We start from the raw sequence: 18,167 nt of genomic DNA on the forward strand, positions 1-18,167 counted from the left end.
TGGTTTATTAGAAAATATGTTTCTCTTCACCTAGAATAAAAGTTAAAAGAAAATACAAAGTAGAAGAATATATTTGCAATGTAAAACAAACAAACATAAAAAGTACTAGTGTTCAGGTTATATAAAGAATACTTACTAATCAGCAGTAAAGGACAAATTACCAAATGGGAAAAATAAGAAAAAGATATGAATAAACAATTTGTTATTTAGGATAATTTGTAATGATACTTTTTGCTTGCTTTCTTTTATCCAAATATTATGTATTGCAGAGGGAAGAACTTGGGAGGGCTTAAAAAGGCAATTAGACTAGAATTTTGAATATTTTTGGTTAAACTTAAAAATAAATGGGGGTTTAGTTTTTTAAGCACTTGTAAGACTATCAAAATCCTTTAAAGTGTTTTTAATCTTTACATTTTTTTCAGGATACTTTTAAGAACTAAAAGTTTGAACTAAAATATTGCCCATGATTTGTATCATGTTAAAATTTTTTATTGATATCTTAATAATATTTATTATAACTCTTTATCATGTTAAGCCACTTGCATTTTTTCTCTAGGAAAAATGGGATAGCATGACTAGAAAATGGAGAGACAACTCTTTGGTCCAGCTGGTTAGACTGTTTCTCATTGATGAGGTAGTGAACACATTTTCACTTTTAGAGATAAAGGTAAAATGATTAGAATGGATAGAAAGAAACAAGACATTTTCAACTGAACTATATGTTTTATCCCTTTAAGTGGAAAAGTTTATTTTCTTAAGGAAGAGTGATAATATTAAGGATTTTAATTGATTAAGGATTTTTTTAATTTTATAGCCAATCATTTTTTCTTGATTTCTTTCTTAGGTACATGTTGTAAAAGATGAAAATCGTGGACCAACTCTTGAAGTTGTAGTCAGCAGAATGAAAACTGTACAGTCTTTATCTCCTGCTTCAGAAAATAGCAGCACAATTATTCCAATGAGATTTGTAGCTGTATCTGCAACAATTCCAAATGCTGAGGATGTAAGTTAGAATTTTAGTCTGTCAGATTTTTTTTTTAATCACTGGTGCTGGTGGAACATTTTGTCATTTTAATCTTAGAGGAAAATAAAGGTTTTTTTCCTGAAAATTTCAGAACCAGTTTAGTAGGAAAGTATGTTGTAGAAAGTTATGGCTGTATCTCATAGATACGGCAGTATCAATATTTGGTTGATTTGTTTAATAAAACATTTTTGGGATAAGTCTATTGTTTACTAATATCTAAGAGTCTTAGTTTTTATGAGTTTCAGATGCCTCATAATAACTTGACTAATAACTTGTTATGGTTGTTCTAATCAGCTGACTCTGGTTGAATAGCAAAGTACAATAGAGAATAAAATAATTGCTTAAGTGATTACTACCCACCTTTCCACATTCTATGTGAACGGCATTATGGTAAGCACTAGCAATAGATAAAAAAGTGAAAACATATAGACCCTGAACTTGAGGATCTCATGGTTAATGGGGTACACAGACAGGTAAAGAAATAATTGTATGCCATATTATACTTGCTGTAATGAATATATATCCTAATTTTTTTCCTCAATATTTAGGGAAACTTCTTGAAAAATAATTATTATTTCTCCCTCTTATTTACTTCTCAGCTTACTATAGTATGACTTTTTTCTCCCACTACTTAGAAATTTCACAAATTGTTCCCATATTGTCTAATACAATGGAAAATTTTATCTTTATCTTTAATTTGGCACCATTAAACATTTTTTTGTTCTTAAATTGACAACTTGTTTTGTTCATGCTCAAGAATAATAAAGAAAAATTTTAAGTATATGTAATCAACAGAAACCCAGTGTTTGTCATTCTAGATGTATAGGTGGAATCAAAATGTACATGCTCTTTTGTGACTTGTAAGTCACCTACAGTCTTTTCCATGTTATTAAGTATTCTTTTTTAAAAAAATTTTAATGTTTATTTTTGAGAGAGATAGAGAAACAGACAGAGTATGAGCAGGGGAGGAGCAGAGAGAGAGGGAGACACAATCTGAAGCAGGCTCCAGGCTCTGAGCTGTTAGCACAGAGCCCGATACAGGGCTCAGACTCACAAACCTCATGATCATGACCTGAGCCAAAGTTGGATGCTTAACCGACTGAGCCATACAGGCATCCCTAAATATTCTTTTTTAATACAATTTTTGTCGTTTTATTGTAATTTATTTATCTAGCTTTAATGATAGAAGATTATTTCCATTCTTGCTATTGTAAATGGTGCTAAAATTAATATATCTTTGAAAACATGATTTTTCTAGGATGAACTTCTAGTGTAGGATAACTGAGTGAAAGGATACATAAAACTCTAAGGACGTAGTGCTTTCAATAAATGGTACAGGCATTTGTACTTCCACTATTAGCCATTTCTCTATTCTAGCACTGGATATTATAATAAGTTATTATTGTTATTACATTTAAATGGTTGTCACACTTCTTGTTTAAACGTACATTACTTTAAAATTTTATACTGCTTTGATTTTTACTGAAGTAAATATTTTTAAAAAATGAATTACTTTAAGTTCTTTTTTGCAACTTGCCAGGTCATGTTCTTTACCCTTTTTCCACATTGGGATAATAAACTTTTCTTTTGATTTGTAAACAGTCATTAAATATTAGTACTCTGTAATTCTTAAAATTCTTTCCCCCTTTGTGATAATTGCTACATCTGTGAATGCTACTTTTCTATCTCTTTGTACAAATCCTCTTCCTCAGTTTTCTCCTAAATTAGTGTCTTTACTCTTGGCCTTCTGCTCCTTTCAAATTAAATTCTTGTGTGATCTTATTTACACCCATGATAATCTTGAAAATGTTTTTATATTTCCTTCCTGTGCAACTACAATTTCATTAATCCATCTTCCTGTAAAAGCAATGGTCAGTTTCAGAGCAGGGCATGAAGTCTGATTACTAACCGGGTTATGTGACAATGAGTTCTGGTCACAATAGTTCCAGAAATTAGTGACTTCAGCATTGAGCCTGTAATGTGCTTTTGGCATTGCCATTTCTCAAGTATTTATTTACTCTTTGTTTAAAAATTGTCAGCTCTTGCCAATCTAGGCCAACCATTACTTTGGTACTCTTTGGCTGTTACTTAGCACAACTCAAAAGATGTGTCACCCATATCTAGGCATAGTTCTGAAAAATAGGAAGGTTATAATGATAGTGAGAAATTCAGTTTCTCTGCTGAAATCAATTTTGTAGGAAGGAAAATAAAACAAAATAATTATAATTAATTGGGAATTTATCATAGTGAAAATGGGGTATAATCTTAAAATACTGCTACTGATAATATTTACCAATATATCAATAGAGCAGTGTCAATGGAATATGTAATACTGAAAAAGACTACTTGATTACATATTTTTATACCTTGACTTTAAGGTGTTCTGTTATTTGGTTATTTTTAGCCATAAAACTTCACTAGACAAAACTTTTAATGTATATTTCTGTTATTTAAAGATTGCAGAATGGCTTTCAAATGGTGAAAGACCTGCTGTATGTCTGAAAGTGGATGAGAAACATCGGCCGGTGAAACTTCGGAAAGTGGTCCTTGGATTTCCCTGCAGTAGTAACCAAACTGAATTTAAGTTTGATTTAACCCTCAACTACAAAATTGCCAATGTTATACAAACATACTCTGATCAGAAACCCACACTTGTGGTATGGATTGTTAGTTGCATATTTTTGAGTGTAGTATTCAGTTTTTAATATGATTAATCCAAGAATTATGCATTTATTTTCAGTTTTGTGCAACAAGGAAAGGTGTGCAACAGGCTGCTTTGGTTCTTGTGAAAGATGCTAAGTTTATTATGGCTGTGGAACAGAAGCAGAGGTATTTTTTTTCTTTTTTTTATTGGAGGTAGAAAGACTTTTAGGGATTACCTTGATGAGATGAGAAATCTGGGTTCATTCCTTAACCTTTTGAAGTTACTCAACCTCTCTAAGCATCAGTTTCCTTGTCTATAAAACAAGGATAATAGTAATTTGGAAGATTGAGAGACTGAATCTTAGTGACACTATGATCTTGTCTTCTTTATTTCGTAGCCAAGTTTCTTGAAAAATTATTCATATTGCTGTCCTCATTTTTTTTTTTTTTTTTTTTTTTTTTTTTTTTTTTTTTTTTTTGCCCATTTTCAATTCAGCATCTGTTGTAATCTTTCACTAAAGCTAATTTTGCTGTTGATCTCTCAGGAGCCTCTAAAACATTTGGTCCCTCCCACTGTATTTAAAAACTCTGGACTCTGTGCTTTCAAGATCATCCTCTATCAGATTTCTTCCTATTTTGCCGGCTGCTCATTCTCAGCCCTCTTTTCACCTCTTCTATTCAGCTCTTAAATGTTGACATTCTAGAGGTTCTGTCCAAGGTTCATTCTTTCGAATTCCATACTTCTGAGTATTTGTATCCATCACATGGTTCAAAGAATATACATACGCTCATATTTATATATGTCTGTGAATTTATAGCTCCAACCCAGATCTCCATTCTGAGTTCCAGGTCTATACTCCATGCCTAACTGACATCTCCAATTACATATCTATGGGCATCTCAAACTATTAGAAACTAATAGTGATTTGAACTAAGGAGGTGGCAGTGTTGATGGAGGTAAAATTATATATTTAACATATATTTAGAAGTAAAAATCAACAGGACTTGGTAATCGATAACCTATGTGGAGGAAGGTGAGGGAGGTGTTAGTGTTAGGTTTCTGCAATGAGCAACCAGGGAGTGCTATATAATTCAGCTGGGAAACACTGGAGGGGGAGTTGGTTTGAGAGAAAGAATCATAAAATAGAATTATTTTAGATACATTGAACGAAAAGGAATGGAATGCCATTTTGAGTTGGTGTAGACCAGGGAAAGAGACTGATGCTTACCTCAATTTGCCTTTAACCGCTCACATTCTAACAACTTATACAAGACTTCTTTTTGTCCATCAATCCCCAGATTCTGTTACTAAGGTTTCTAAGTCTGTCTAACATCCCCAGCTATGACCTATTTTGTACTGTGTTTTCTTTAGCTTTTTATTAAATACTTTTGCTTCTGTTTTTACATATTTATTTAAAAATTTTTTTAATTTTTTTTTTTTTTTTTTTTTTTCAACATTTTTTATTTATTTTTGGGACAGAGAGAGACAGAGCATGAATGGGGGAGGGGCAGAGAGAGAGGGAGACACAGAATCGGAAACAGGCTCCAGGCTCCGAGCCATCAGTCCAGAGCCTGACGCGGGGCTCGAACTCACGGACCGCGAGATCGTGACCTGGCTGAAGTCGGACGCTTAACCGACTGCGCCACCCAGGCGCCCCTAAAAATTTTTTTAAATGTTTATTTATTTTGAGAGAGAAACAGAGGCAGAGTGTGAGTGCGGGAGGGGCAGAGAAAGAGGGAGATACAGAATCCAAAACAGCCTCCAGGCTCTGAGCTGTCAGCACAGAGCCTGATGTGGGGCCCGAGCTCACAGACCGTGAGATCATGACCTGAGCCAAAGTAAGATGCTTAACCCACTGAGCCACCCTTGTGCCCCTGTTTACTTATTTATTTTTGAGAGACAGAGAGAGAGAGAGAGAGAGAGAGAACGAGAGAACGAGAACATTGGGGGAGCAGAGAGAAAGGGAAAGAGAATCTTAAGCAGGTTCTGCACTGTCAGCACAGAGCCCAAAATGGGGTTCGAACTCACGAACTGTGAAATCATGACCTCAGCCAAAATCAAGAGTTAGATGCTTAGCCAACTGAGCCACCCAGGCACCCCAAATACTTTTTCTGTTGTAGCATACATCCAAATAACAAAATATTTCTGTATTTTGAAATTTCTTAATTAACTTCAGGAAGTTAATTGGTAGTATTTTCATAATGAGAATGTTTCCTGAGCTTTTTTTTTTTTTTTTTTTTTTTAAGTTTTTATTTTAATCAACTAGTCTGAGCCTTTGGTTCTAATCAAGAAAACTCCTTGGCTATTTATGTGCCATGATCAAGCATATTGGGAGACTGTATGCATCCATCAGGTCATTTTGCTAGCACAAACCTTTTCTATGATCGAATCACAATTGATAGTTTTCAAACCAGCAGCACTTGGCTTTATAACATTCTTGATTATTAATTTTCTAAATGTTTTCAGCAAAGATGGTGTTTCAAAAACTGATTGACCAGGTCATTATAAAACTAGTAATAGAATAAATGTAAACTGGGTTTAAAAAAAAAAAAAGTAGGTATAAAAAGACTCTAAGTAGCAATGACTAATTTTTTTTTTTTAACGTTTATTTATTTTTGAGACAGAGAGAGACAGAACGTGAACGGGGGAGGGTCAGAGAGAGGGAGACACAGAATCTGAAACAGGCTCCAGGCTCTGAGCTGTCAGCACAGAGCCCGACGCGGGGCTCGAACTCATGGACCTCGAGATCATGACCTGAACCGAAGTTGGCTGCCGAACCGACTGAGCCACCCAGGCGCCCCATCAATGACTAATTTGAAAACTACTTGGGTGAATAAACTAGTTGATCAAGTTGGGTCATGTGACTTTTAGTGAGAAACACATGTGGCTGTCAAGCAGTGAAGCTTATTTTCTTGATCTAAAACTAACTCTGAAGGAAATTTTTAAAAACTTACAGAATTTTTTGTGTAGTGGTGGCATCATTAATACGGAATGACTATATAGCCTCCCAAAATGAATACTTAATAATTAGCATTTTGGACCTGAGCCTGTTTATAGGAGTAAGGAACTAAAATAGTTAACCTTTAAACATCCTTAAAACTAATTTCCATTCCATCCTCTCCCTATTCCTCTGTTGTCTGCTGCACACAAAGTAGCTAATTTTGTTTCAGATAATCATTTTCTTAAACAGAAGCATGTATCATACTTCTCCTTTTCTCATTTCCCACTCTTACCAAGTAACTCAAGAAAAATTGCTCTTTTAATTCCCTGCTGTCTTCACTCTTTGTCTCTCCTTTTTTTTTTTTTTTTCTTTAGCCCCCTTTTTTATTCCTGTTTTTTTCAGGAATGAAATGGTAGTGTTAGAAACAGCATGAACTTAGTGACCATGATTTGGATTGCAGTGTTGCCACTTTACTGGCAGTGTATCATTGGGCACACCTCTCTATTTCAATTTCTTAATCAGTTTCAATTTCTTAATATGGGAATCGACTATCTGTATCACTATGTTATTGTGAGAATTAAATAAAGCAACATTTCTAAGACACTTAACAGTGTATAGCACAGAGTTTGTGCTTAATACCAACATGTCTTTTCCTCTTACCTTCTCTTCATTACATTATGAATCCTTAAAAAAATTGTGAATGTTATATTAGAAATAATGTGTGCTAGTGTCATTATCTGCAACAGTGAAATGGAAAAACACAAATTTGGTGGTTCTTAGACATAAATAAGAACCAAGCCCACCAACCTCCAAAATCTTCTAAAGTACCCAGAATTCCTTTTCAGATTGTCAAGAAACTCTCTTAACTTCCTCTTCTGTTGATTTAACCTAGTTTTCTTTCTTTCATATCTCAGAAGACTATAAACAACTATTTCTTATTTTTATCTTTTTTGGCTTACTAGTAATATAGTAGAGATTTAAAAATTGTTACTTCCTGTGAATATTTTTCAGGCAAATTATGGGAATAGACTTATATTCTGACCCATGAATGTAATAATCACCATTTATGTTTTTTTCTGGTGGAAAGTGAGGTTTCCAAATTCCTGTTTTAAAATGAGCTTCAGTGTTACAGCTGATAAAATAGGGACTTCTTTGTGTGTGTGTGTGCGCACGCGCGTGTAATTTGTACCCTTTTGGCAACCTCTTCCTGTTTCCCCCAGCTTCAACCTCTGGCAACCACTTTTCTACTCTGTTTCTGAGTTCCTTTCTTTTTCTTTCTTTCTTTCTTTCTTTCTTTCTTTCTTTCTTTCTTTTCTTCCTTCCTTCCTTCCTTCCTTTCTTTCTTTTAAGATTTCACATGGAAGTGACACTATGCAGTACTTGTCTTTCTTTTTTTTGGCTAATTTCACTTAGGACTATACCCTCTAGTTTCATCCATGTTGTCAAAAAAGGCAGAATTTCCTTCTTTTTTAAGGCTGAATAATATTCCTGTGTGTGTGTGTGTGTGTGTGTGTGTGTATGTCAAATGTTCTCTGTCCATTCATTTGTCTGAGACTCTTGTTTGGCTGCCTTGGTTATTGTGAATAATGTTGCAGTGAACATAGGAATACAGATATCTCTTTGAGATACTGATGTTTCCTTTGGATATAATTCAGATATAGAATTTCTGGATGATTTAGTAGTTCTATTTTTATTTTTTTTGAGGAATCTTCATACTATTTTCCATAGTGGCCATACTAGTTTACTATTCTCACCAACAGTGTGAAAGGGCTCTCTTTTCTCTAGATCCTCTACATTTGTTGTCTCCTGTCATTTTGATACTAGCCATTCTAACAGGTGACATCTCATTATAGTTTTGATTTGTATTTATCCCTGATGTTTAATAATGTTCAGCACCTTTTCATGTATTGTTGGCCATTTGTGTCTTTTCTGGAAAAATGTCCTTTTAGGTCCTTTGCTCATTTTTAAATTGTTTTTTGATTTTTGTTTTGTTTTGCTGAGTTGTGAATTTAGGGATGTCTGAGTATCAAAGTTAGATATTCTTTACTTCTTGGGGCCCCCGGGTGGCTTAGTTGGTTAAGCATCTGACTCTTGATTTGGGCTCAGATCATGATCTCGCAGTTTGTAGGATTGAGCCCTCTGTTGGGCTCTTCACTGACAGTGCAGAGCCTGCTTGGGATTCTCTGTCTCCCTCTCTGTCTGCCCTTACCCCCCTTTCATAAATAAACAAACAAATAAACAAACATTTAGATATTCTCTACTTCTTAAAGATGATTTCAAACAATGATATTGTGAAACTGTTTTGATATCTGTACTTTCACAATAATTAATAAACTAAGAGTTTTTATATTAGTGAATAACTTAATAATTTTATGATTTTTTAAAATAGGTTACAGAAATGTGCATATTCCTTAAGAGATTCAAAACTGAGAGGTAGGTTTAGAGATTATTTTTGAACTGCATTTTCAGCTATAGATAAAAGGAATCAATTATTGATGCAATATTAACAGTGTATAACAGATTATATATTTCTGTTAAAGATATCTTAATCTATGGTGTTGCTTATCATCATGCTGGTATGGAGCCGTCAGATAGAAAAGTAGTTGAAGGAGCTTTCACTGTTGGAGATCTACCAGTTCTTTGTAAGTAAAACAAATTCTTGTGGCTATTATAAGATATTTTGGAAAACTATTTATTAAGAGAAAAAAAAAAAAAGAAAAAGCCTAATCATTCTGACTTATTTCTGCTTTTCTTCCAAGATTCTAAAATTATGTAACTACCTGTGCATACACATGCTACAGTAAACTTTTTGGCAGTTTTAGTTATCATGTTACTGAACACAGTGCTACTTCAAAAATAAGAATTTAATAGTTTTTAAAAGTGTCATTATTTTGCATTGTAGTGTTCTTTTCCTCTTTGTTCTTCATAAATTCCCTATGTATGAGTTTTTATTACATTTATAAGAATATATATTTTATAAGAAGATATCTACCTGAAGCAATAAAGTTATAAAGCTTGAAAATACTATTTCTTAATCCGATGCAGTTACTACCAGTACTTTAGCTATGGGAGTAAATTTGCCTGCTCACCTAGTAGTTATAAAATCTACAATGCATTATGCTGGAGGAATGTTTGAAGAATACAGTGAAACAGATATTCTACAGATGATTGGTAGAGCGGGTCGACCTCAAGTAAGTGACAATGTTTATTTTGGTAACTTGTTTTAAAACGAGGTAAAAAGCAAAAACTCTTTTTGTGTACTTTTTGTTAAACAGGAGATTAACATTTCCTATTTAGATTAAGTTTAAAAATAAATGTAATGGAAAATCTACTTTAATAGAAGTAAAACAAGTCTTACCAAAGGACACATACTGCTCTACTCCCTCTGAGTTTCCATTGGCTGATAGTTGGATTTATGAATGTGTGTATGCTGTTAATGCTTTTTTTGGTTTTGAGGGTTTTTGTTTTATTTTTTGTTGAATGGGGATGCTATTTGCATTTTAGATGGGACAGTGTTTCATTGTGTAGGACTGTCATAACTTGCAAAATGTGTAGTATCCCTGAGTCTTAGCACAAAATGCCAATAGTGGTCCCCAGGTATTGTGACAATTAAAAATTGGCCCATATATATTACAAAACATGTCCTACTCTAACAAATACTTATAGAAGTCATTCGTATGGGTAGTAAGGGAACATGTAGGAAAAATAATTTTTCAAAGAATGTCAAAATACTATGTTATCCAAATCCATGATTTTTATAGGATCAATTAGATTATATGTAAAGTACACCAAATCTTATAACTTTTATCCAGTTGCCTAAGTTTGTTTTGATTTTACCATTGCCAAAATTATATTACATTGAAACCAAGTGATAGTTTTGCATCTATACTCTTGGAAGGTTTTAAATTACACTTTCAGTGAACATTCAAATTCAGAAGCATTTTTAATGCCCTTTTGACCTATTGTTTAAGACAGAGACTGTTTAATATAAAATGAAATTCATGAGTTATTAAAGAGGACTGGTACCAACATGTACTCTTTTTTACTACATTTCTCTGTGTCTGTGTGTGTGTGTGTGCTTTTTTCCAGTTTGACACTACAGCTACTGCAGTTATTATGACTCGGTTAAGTACAAAAGAGAAGTATATTCAGATGTTAGCTTGTAGTGACACTGTAGAAAGCAGGTAATACAGAAAATATTCTAAAAAGATGTTAATATAGCCTATATTTTTACTTTTCACATATAAAAGGAAATTTGATTAGGAGATTTTCTAAGGCTATTTTCTTGAAATTTTTCAATAATCTAAGTGGAAAGTTTGTATCCTTTTAAGAAACTTAGTAGTAAAAAAAAAAAAAAAAAGACAACATAATATTTTCATCCAGTAGTTTCTTAGCATGTGGTAGCATGTATCCTTGTTATAAAAGGCCAAACTAGTAATAAGAGAAGACTATAATTTTCACATCTTTTTACATCTTTAAAATTTGTTTAATAATAGATAGGCAATCTGGGACCTTTTAGTAAAGTATATAATTTTAATACTCTGGGAGAAAATTCACTCCCCACTCTTTTTTAAGTAATAATGTCTTCTAGAGGCATGTAGTAGAGAAAAATCTATAAATTTTTAACAGTTTAACTCGCTTGTTAAAGTTTTCTCTTATATTTTGAAAATTAAGTTATCTTTCATGAATTTTTATATAGCAATGAGTATATTATTCAATTATATTATTGAATTATTCAAAATATTGAAGTTTTAAAAAAGTAAGGGTTATGGCATTGAAATACATGTTACTAAGGCAAAGTTGTTTTTTTTTTTCTGTTAGTTTACACAGACATCTTATTGAACATTTAAATGCAGAGATAGTGCTGCATACCATCACAGATGTGAATATTGCTTTGGAATGGATACGATCAACTTTGCTTTATATCAGAGCCTTGAAAAATCCATCTCATTATGGTTTGTTACTTTGATTTGAAAAAGTAGTAAATTTTTCAAGCCAGATGGTTCTATATTTATACTATTAGGCATAGTATTAGGTCACAGAATAGATTACAGACACTAGTAGGTAACAAAAGCAAAAAGTAATAACATTCAGAAATACATTTAGAGGCAAGAGTAGACAAATGTGAGAAATCTTTATCTTTTATGCTTCTGGTCTTTTAATAAGGTTAGAAATCAGCACCATTAAAAATAGATCTTTTAGAAAAAAAATTAACTCGAATAAAAATTTAAAATATGCCTAAAATTATTTTTAAAAGTTAAAATAAAAAATTCCTGAATTTTGTCTGAACTTATGTTCCCATCAAAGTATGTAGTACTGCTCTTGCTGCTGGAATTTGAATCCTGCTTCTAAAGCTAATATACATGTGGTTATATTGCTTCTAGAGGGTTCTTCATGTGGTACAGATTATAAAGTAAAAATACTTACAATTGCTGAATATCAAATTAAAACCTGACTTGCTGCTATACTATTCTAATGCACACACGTTTGAAACTTTAAGATCTCCTACCTTTCCATTTATTTGTATCTTCTGTAATTTCTTTCCTCAACATGTTGTGGTTTTCAGAGTAGAGATCTTTAATTAAATGTATTCCTGAGTAAAAAAAAAACCCAAAAACAAAACAAAACAAAACAAAACAATACAAAAAACTTTAAGATCTCCAAGGGAAAAAAGTACAGAATGCCTGGTCATGGTTATAAAATATGCAAAAGATAGTCAATTGATATTGAAAGGATTTCACAACAGTGGTTATCTTCTGTAGATAGTTAAGCCTTGCTTTAACTCAGTAAGCTATTTTTTTCCCAATTTAAGATTTAGATTGTTCTTTTCTAGTTAACCAGGTGTAAACTGAGCCTATAAAGTGAGTTAAATCCTCTCTATTTTATTTTTTATGAATTTTCATAACTTATATAGGTTTTGCATCTGGATTGAACAAAGATGGAATTGAAGCAAAATTACAAGGTTAGATGTATTTCCTTATAAAAAATTATATTTTACAAAGTTTAATGAAAAAGGTTAGAGTGAAAGTAAGAATACTTTTTGGTAAATTATTTTTTAAAAGTATTTTTAATTTAAAATTTAATTTAAAATTATTTTTAAAAAGTAAACTTGTTTCCTCCAGAAAAAAAAAAATGAACTATTTCTTTTTCACATGCAAATAAAGTTTAGCACATGTACTTTTTTTCTGAATTAGTTAATTAATTCTATCAGAATATCTTCCTTTGTAAAATATGTTAACTTGGTTTGTTTTTATTTTTACAATGATCCTTGACTTTGAAAATATTGGCTGTAGATACACAACTCTTCATTTTTTCTTTTCTAGTTTAATTTTAATTGAAAATATAAGCCTACCTTGATTATGGGCTTCTTATCCTAATTTGTGCTAATGGTATATTCCCATCAAACCCTAGCTTCGTTCTAATTAATCACTCAATACTTCATGATCTCTCTTTTAAGATGTCAAAAGATAGTTGAGCATTTATTAAGATTAGAAATTGTTACCTTTTCATTGTATTGAGACTCTCAGTAGAAGAAAAAATGTTAGATTCACTAAAAATATTTAGCCATTTTTGGGGTACCTCACTGGCTCAGTCAGTAGAGCATACATCTCCTGATCTTAGAGTTGTGAGTTCAAGCCCCAGAGCTTCATGCTGGGTACAAAGACTACTTTAAGAAAAAAAAAAAGGATCAAGGAATAGATATTCATCTACAGAGCAACAATACTAGTCTGGGCCTTCACCTGGTGTAGATCTAAAAATATTTAGCCAACTTTTATTTATTCTTTACTTGGATATACACATATGCATATTAAAATGCAGAGATAAGGATGAAGCAGTAAAACTGTATTGATTAAAGAATAAATATATTATTGAGGTGCCTGGGTGGCTGAGTCAGTTAAGTGTCCAACTTCGGCTCAGGTCATGATCTCAGAGTTCATGAGTTTGAGCCCCGCATCGGGCTCTGTGCTGATAGCTCAGAGCCTGGAGCCTGGAACCTGCTTCAGATTCTGTGTTTCCCTCTTTCTGCCCCTCCCTCATTTGCCCTCTGTCTTTCTCTTTCTCAAAAACAAAACAAAACAAAACAAAAAAAAACAAAAAAAAACAAAAAAAAAATTAAAAAATTAAAGAATAAATATATTGTTGAAACAAGGTGATAAGTAATAACATATATTCATAATGCTGCTGTTGAGAAACAGATCTATAAAATAGTTGTATTGTCCTTTACTGGCCAATTTTGAATGGAGTTTTTTAAAACATATTTTGATCATAAGGAACACAAGAAATCAGAGATAGTCCAAAAAATGTCTTGCTATATTTTGACAACTATAATTTAATTAAGTTTAATTTAGTTTAATTAAGCCTTAATTTAACTTCGTTAAATTAGTAGAACCACAGTTTATATTTGCCTTATCTTTGGTCATTATAGGGTAGCTAAGTTTGCTTATAAAGAATAGCCAAGTTTATTATATAACTGAATATAATGTTTTGGTATCCTTGGAGATCTGCATTAAATCTTAGAAAGGATCCTTTGTTTTCCTAAGTTTGTTATGTTTTACTCAGTATGCCCCAATATTGTTATATTGTTAAATATTGCTAAATATTGTTATATTTGCTTAGTATGCTCCAATAGCTCCCTCATCACTCTAAGAATAAAATGCAGACTTTCCACCAGAGCCCACAAATCCTTCTTGATATCTCACTGCCTGTTTCTCTCATTTCATCTCTTGTCACTTTCCCCCTCCTTCATTCTGTCTCTAAATTGGATCTCTTGTTGTTCCTTAAACACACCAATACCTGAAATCTTATTATTGTTAAACTGTGTACTGATTGTTTCCTTCAGTAAAATGTAAGTTCTTTTGAGAAGGAACCTTGTCTTGTTCACTGCTTTAAACCTAAAGCTTAGAATAGTGCTCTCAGAATGTAATGTAATAAGCATTCCTTTGACTGATTAACTTACTGAAAGTTATTAGTGAAAAATTAAGAAAATTAGCAAAGACCTCAAAGCCTTACTTAAACAAATACTTAAAACTATCAAGCTGCCTAAGCAATGTTGCTTAAACTGAAGTATTTCTCAAAGAATTTTGCCTTCCAAGAGCTGTGTTTTTGTGAGTGGCTACTCTCTTTAAGATTGAGCAGGTTGTGGTGTTTTCACTCCCTGCTCTGAACAACCTCCAGTCTTCTGAGCTTTATAGCATGGAACAATGAGAGCACTGTAAGCAGCAGGCTACTATAATTGCTCTGATCTTCATCAGTCAATGAGAGTGAACTTCCTGTTCAAAAGTTCCTTCCAGGTAGCAATAGTAGCATTTTAGAGATGCTGAAGTAAGTACTAAAAGCATCAGCTGATATGTTCTTAAGTGGCGAACTCAGAAAAGTGGCAAACTCAAAAAAGTGGCAAACTCAGAGGAGGGAAAAGACTGGTGTTTTTTTGAACAATCTTTATAGATCTGTTTGACTCTATACTTCATGTGTATACATGTTTGATAAAAGTTTAAAAAAAAAAAAAGGAAAAAAAAAAAGAAAACCATGCCATATTGGAAGTCAGATAGAAAGTGGTTGCAAAGACCTTGAGCAAGTAACCTAGCCCTTTTCTTTGTTTCCTAGCTTGTATATCAAATAATATTAATACTTAACCTCATTGTGTTATTTTGATTAAATGAGGAAATACAAATTTCCTTATTAAAATGAAAAGTTCCAAGTTGTAAATGTTATTTTATCACTTAATGAATGTTATTTTGATTATTTGTATTATTGTTACTGTTAGAAACAATACTTTTTAGCCTATTAGCTGGCTCTTTTATTTAATGAGTTTTTTCTTACCACTTAAGTAGAGACTATAGTTTTTCCCACAGCAAATATACAGAAACACAACTTTAGCATATTTGATTATCAATTCTATTTTGTGCTACTCCCTTATCTTACTAAAATAGAAAAATATGTTTCTTATTACTGAACAGAATTGTGTTTGAAGAATCTGAATGATTTATCATCTCTGGACTTGATTAGGATGGATGAAGATGTTAATTTCAAACCAACTGGTAATTTTTCCATCAGTTAGTAAATTTAACACTTGCTTAAAACTAAATTTTAAAATATGTTCTACTAAAATTTAGATGATGCTAAAATTAAATTGTGATCTCAGTTAAATATCTCATTAAATATCTCAATGATGATAACAGGGTATCATCATTGTTAGCATGATCTATTTATACTGTATGAGTCCTGTTTATAAAATTAATAGAGCTTCTTTTTGGCAGGCACAGACTTTGTCTTCACTGATTCTGGTAACTTGAGTTGAAATACTCAAATCTTAGGGTCATTTCAAATCTCTTATAACTTGTAGATGCTCTTTTGCCAGTTCTTTGACTCACTTGCTTCATGGCTTCCTTTCTAAGTTAATTTTATCCCTTACCTAGGAAACTTTCATCCTTTCTAATAAGCCAGCAAGTATCAAGTCTTTTCTCAAACATTTCATTTTCTCTGGCAGGGGGAAACCTTTTATTAATTTATAAACATCTAGGATAAGAGGAGCATCTTTAAATGTATCCTACGGGTTAATGTACTAGTTCCCATGGTAACCATAGTCTCTATATCTCACACACTGCTCCCAGATGCTCCCTTTTATGAACCACTGCATCACCTACATTTTGGCTGAACAAATCCATCAGGATCCTAATTGATAAAGTGACTTCTAAGCTGCCCTGGTTACTTCTCTATTCTTGATTCTTAGTTCTTTCTACTCTACCATGTCCTTGATGCCTATATGTCTGATGGGATGTCAAATTCTTCCCTTCTTCAGCAAAACCTGTAGCACATACATAAATGTTAGCCCTTTCCTTGAGAAGCAGTATGCCGTTTTTCTCTTCCCAGCTGTTTTCTTTGTGTGTGTTCACAAGGCTGAAATTCTTTGTAATGCTTTTAACAACCTGTAATTGAAACCAGTAGCTTTTTAAATGAATTTCATTTCATCATTTACTCACCCCCACTCTACCCATCTTGCAACCCCCAACCAACTCAAAGTTCTATTTCAAAACAATTTATTTTCAAACTTCAGTTTAATTACAATTTGCTTTATAATTTTAAGTGGTCCTCTGTTATTTTACAAATCAAATCCAAAATCTAAACTCCTTTACTAGTATTTCCAGGCTCTTCAGGCCTTCATAGTTTATTATTCATCATGGTTTGGCAATAAAAGTAGGCAGTATTTATTTAATGTTAGGCACTCTGCTAAGTACTATATATGTATTACTGCATTTAATCTTCACAAAAAATCTATGACATACGTACTTCTGTTATCCCCACATTACATTAAGAAACTGGTAAAATAACCTGCACATGATCACCTACTTAGCAAGTGGTGGAGCAGTGATTTGAAGCAGGTCAGTTTGACCTGAACGCATAGTCACTGTTAAGCCATATCTCTCATTACAGTGTTCTAAAGATAGTCTTTTTTATTTTTCTAAAGATAGTCTTTTTAACTTTACTCCTTTGATAAACAAGTCTTGATTTTTACTGAGGTCATGACAGCTTTATTTTCTTTCTGCCAAGGCATATTAGTTATTTTAAAATCCTGCTCAAGCCCCATTTTCTCTACCAAGCCGTCCCACACTGACCATTCTCTTAGGTTTTAATTCCCTCTGAACTTAAGGTTGTATATATAAACATTATCATTAACTGGATTTTGTCCTCTAGTCTAGCTATTTTGCATGTAGCCATCTCCCTAGTCAACCTATAAATTCCAGACACTGTGTCTTCGAGATTTTTTGGTGTGTCTTTTTACCTGATGCTGTTATAGGTACAGAATACATGTTAAGGAATCTTTGTTAAACTGATGAAAAAGCAGGTTGCTTCAACTGATGGAGTCAATGTTCCTTTTTTCATCTTTTTCCACAGAGGCAGGAAGATTGATGGCTTGGTATTATATTACATTTGAGACAGTGAAGAAATTTTGTACCATCAGTGGAAAAGAGACTTTATTAGATCTGGTAAATTAGTTGTCACTAGAAAATAAATATGTAATGACATAGTATAAAATAATATTGGGGAAACAACTAATTTGCATATCTCTTGCAGCTTAAGACTGAGCAGATAAGAAAGCATTTCTTTTTTTTTAAATTTTTTAATGTTTATTTATTTTTGAGAGAGAGAGAGAGAGAGAGAGAGGAGAGACAGACAGACAGAGCCTGAATGGGGGAAAGGCAGAGAAAGAGGAGACACAGAATCCAAAGCAGGCTCCAGGTTCTGAGCTGTCAGCACAGAGCTGGTTGCGGGGCTTGAACTTGGCGAAGTGTGAGATCATGACCTGAGCCGAAGTTGGATGCTTAACCAACTGAGCCACCCAGGCACCCAAGAAAGCATTTCTAATAGTGCTTATGTCTTCCAACCTTATATACCTTTGATCATTAGATATGGAATATTACTCTTTATAATGTATTTTCAATTGTATTTCTGTATCAGGGCTAAGAAAATTTATATACATAGCCGAAGTATGGATGGAAACTGCCTTTCAATTTATGTGATAATGCCAATTACCTTGGTAGTGACTACCAGGTATACTT

The 18,167-nt window shown here is 32.8% G+C and overlaps 1 protein-coding gene across 1 annotated transcript in view; it reads left to right on the forward strand.

Annotated features, from left to right (window-relative positions):
• The window catches only part of HFM1 (helicase for meiosis 1), a 97,544-nt gene that overhangs the window by 23,099 nt on the left and 56,278 nt on the right, over nt 1-18,167 (forward strand). The window contains exons 9-20 of the mRNA XM_049616799.1: nt 557-634; nt 845-1,003; nt 3,481-3,681; nt 3,765-3,853; nt 8,999-9,042; nt 9,150-9,251; nt 9,655-9,800; nt 10,699-10,793; nt 11,431-11,564; nt 12,524-12,571; nt 15,567-15,647; nt 17,503-17,594. Of these exons, the coding sequence (XP_049472756.1) occupies nt 557-634; nt 845-1,003; nt 3,481-3,681; nt 3,765-3,853; nt 8,999-9,042; nt 9,150-9,251; nt 9,655-9,800; nt 10,699-10,793; nt 11,431-11,564; nt 12,524-12,571; nt 15,567-15,647; nt 17,503-17,594 (1,269 nt within the window). The remainder of the gene's footprint in view (nt 1-556; nt 635-844; nt 1,004-3,480; nt 3,682-3,764; nt 3,854-8,998; nt 9,043-9,149; nt 9,252-9,654; nt 9,801-10,698; nt 10,794-11,430; nt 11,565-12,523; nt 12,572-15,566; nt 15,648-17,502; nt 17,595-18,167) is intronic.

This window comes from Panthera uncia, assembly GCF_023721935.1.
Source record: "Panthera uncia isolate 11264 chromosome C1 unlocalized genomic scaffold, Puncia_PCG_1.0 HiC_scaffold_4, whole genome shotgun sequence".
NCBI classification, from domain to species: Eukaryota; Metazoa; Chordata; class Mammalia; order Carnivora; family Felidae; genus Panthera; species Panthera uncia.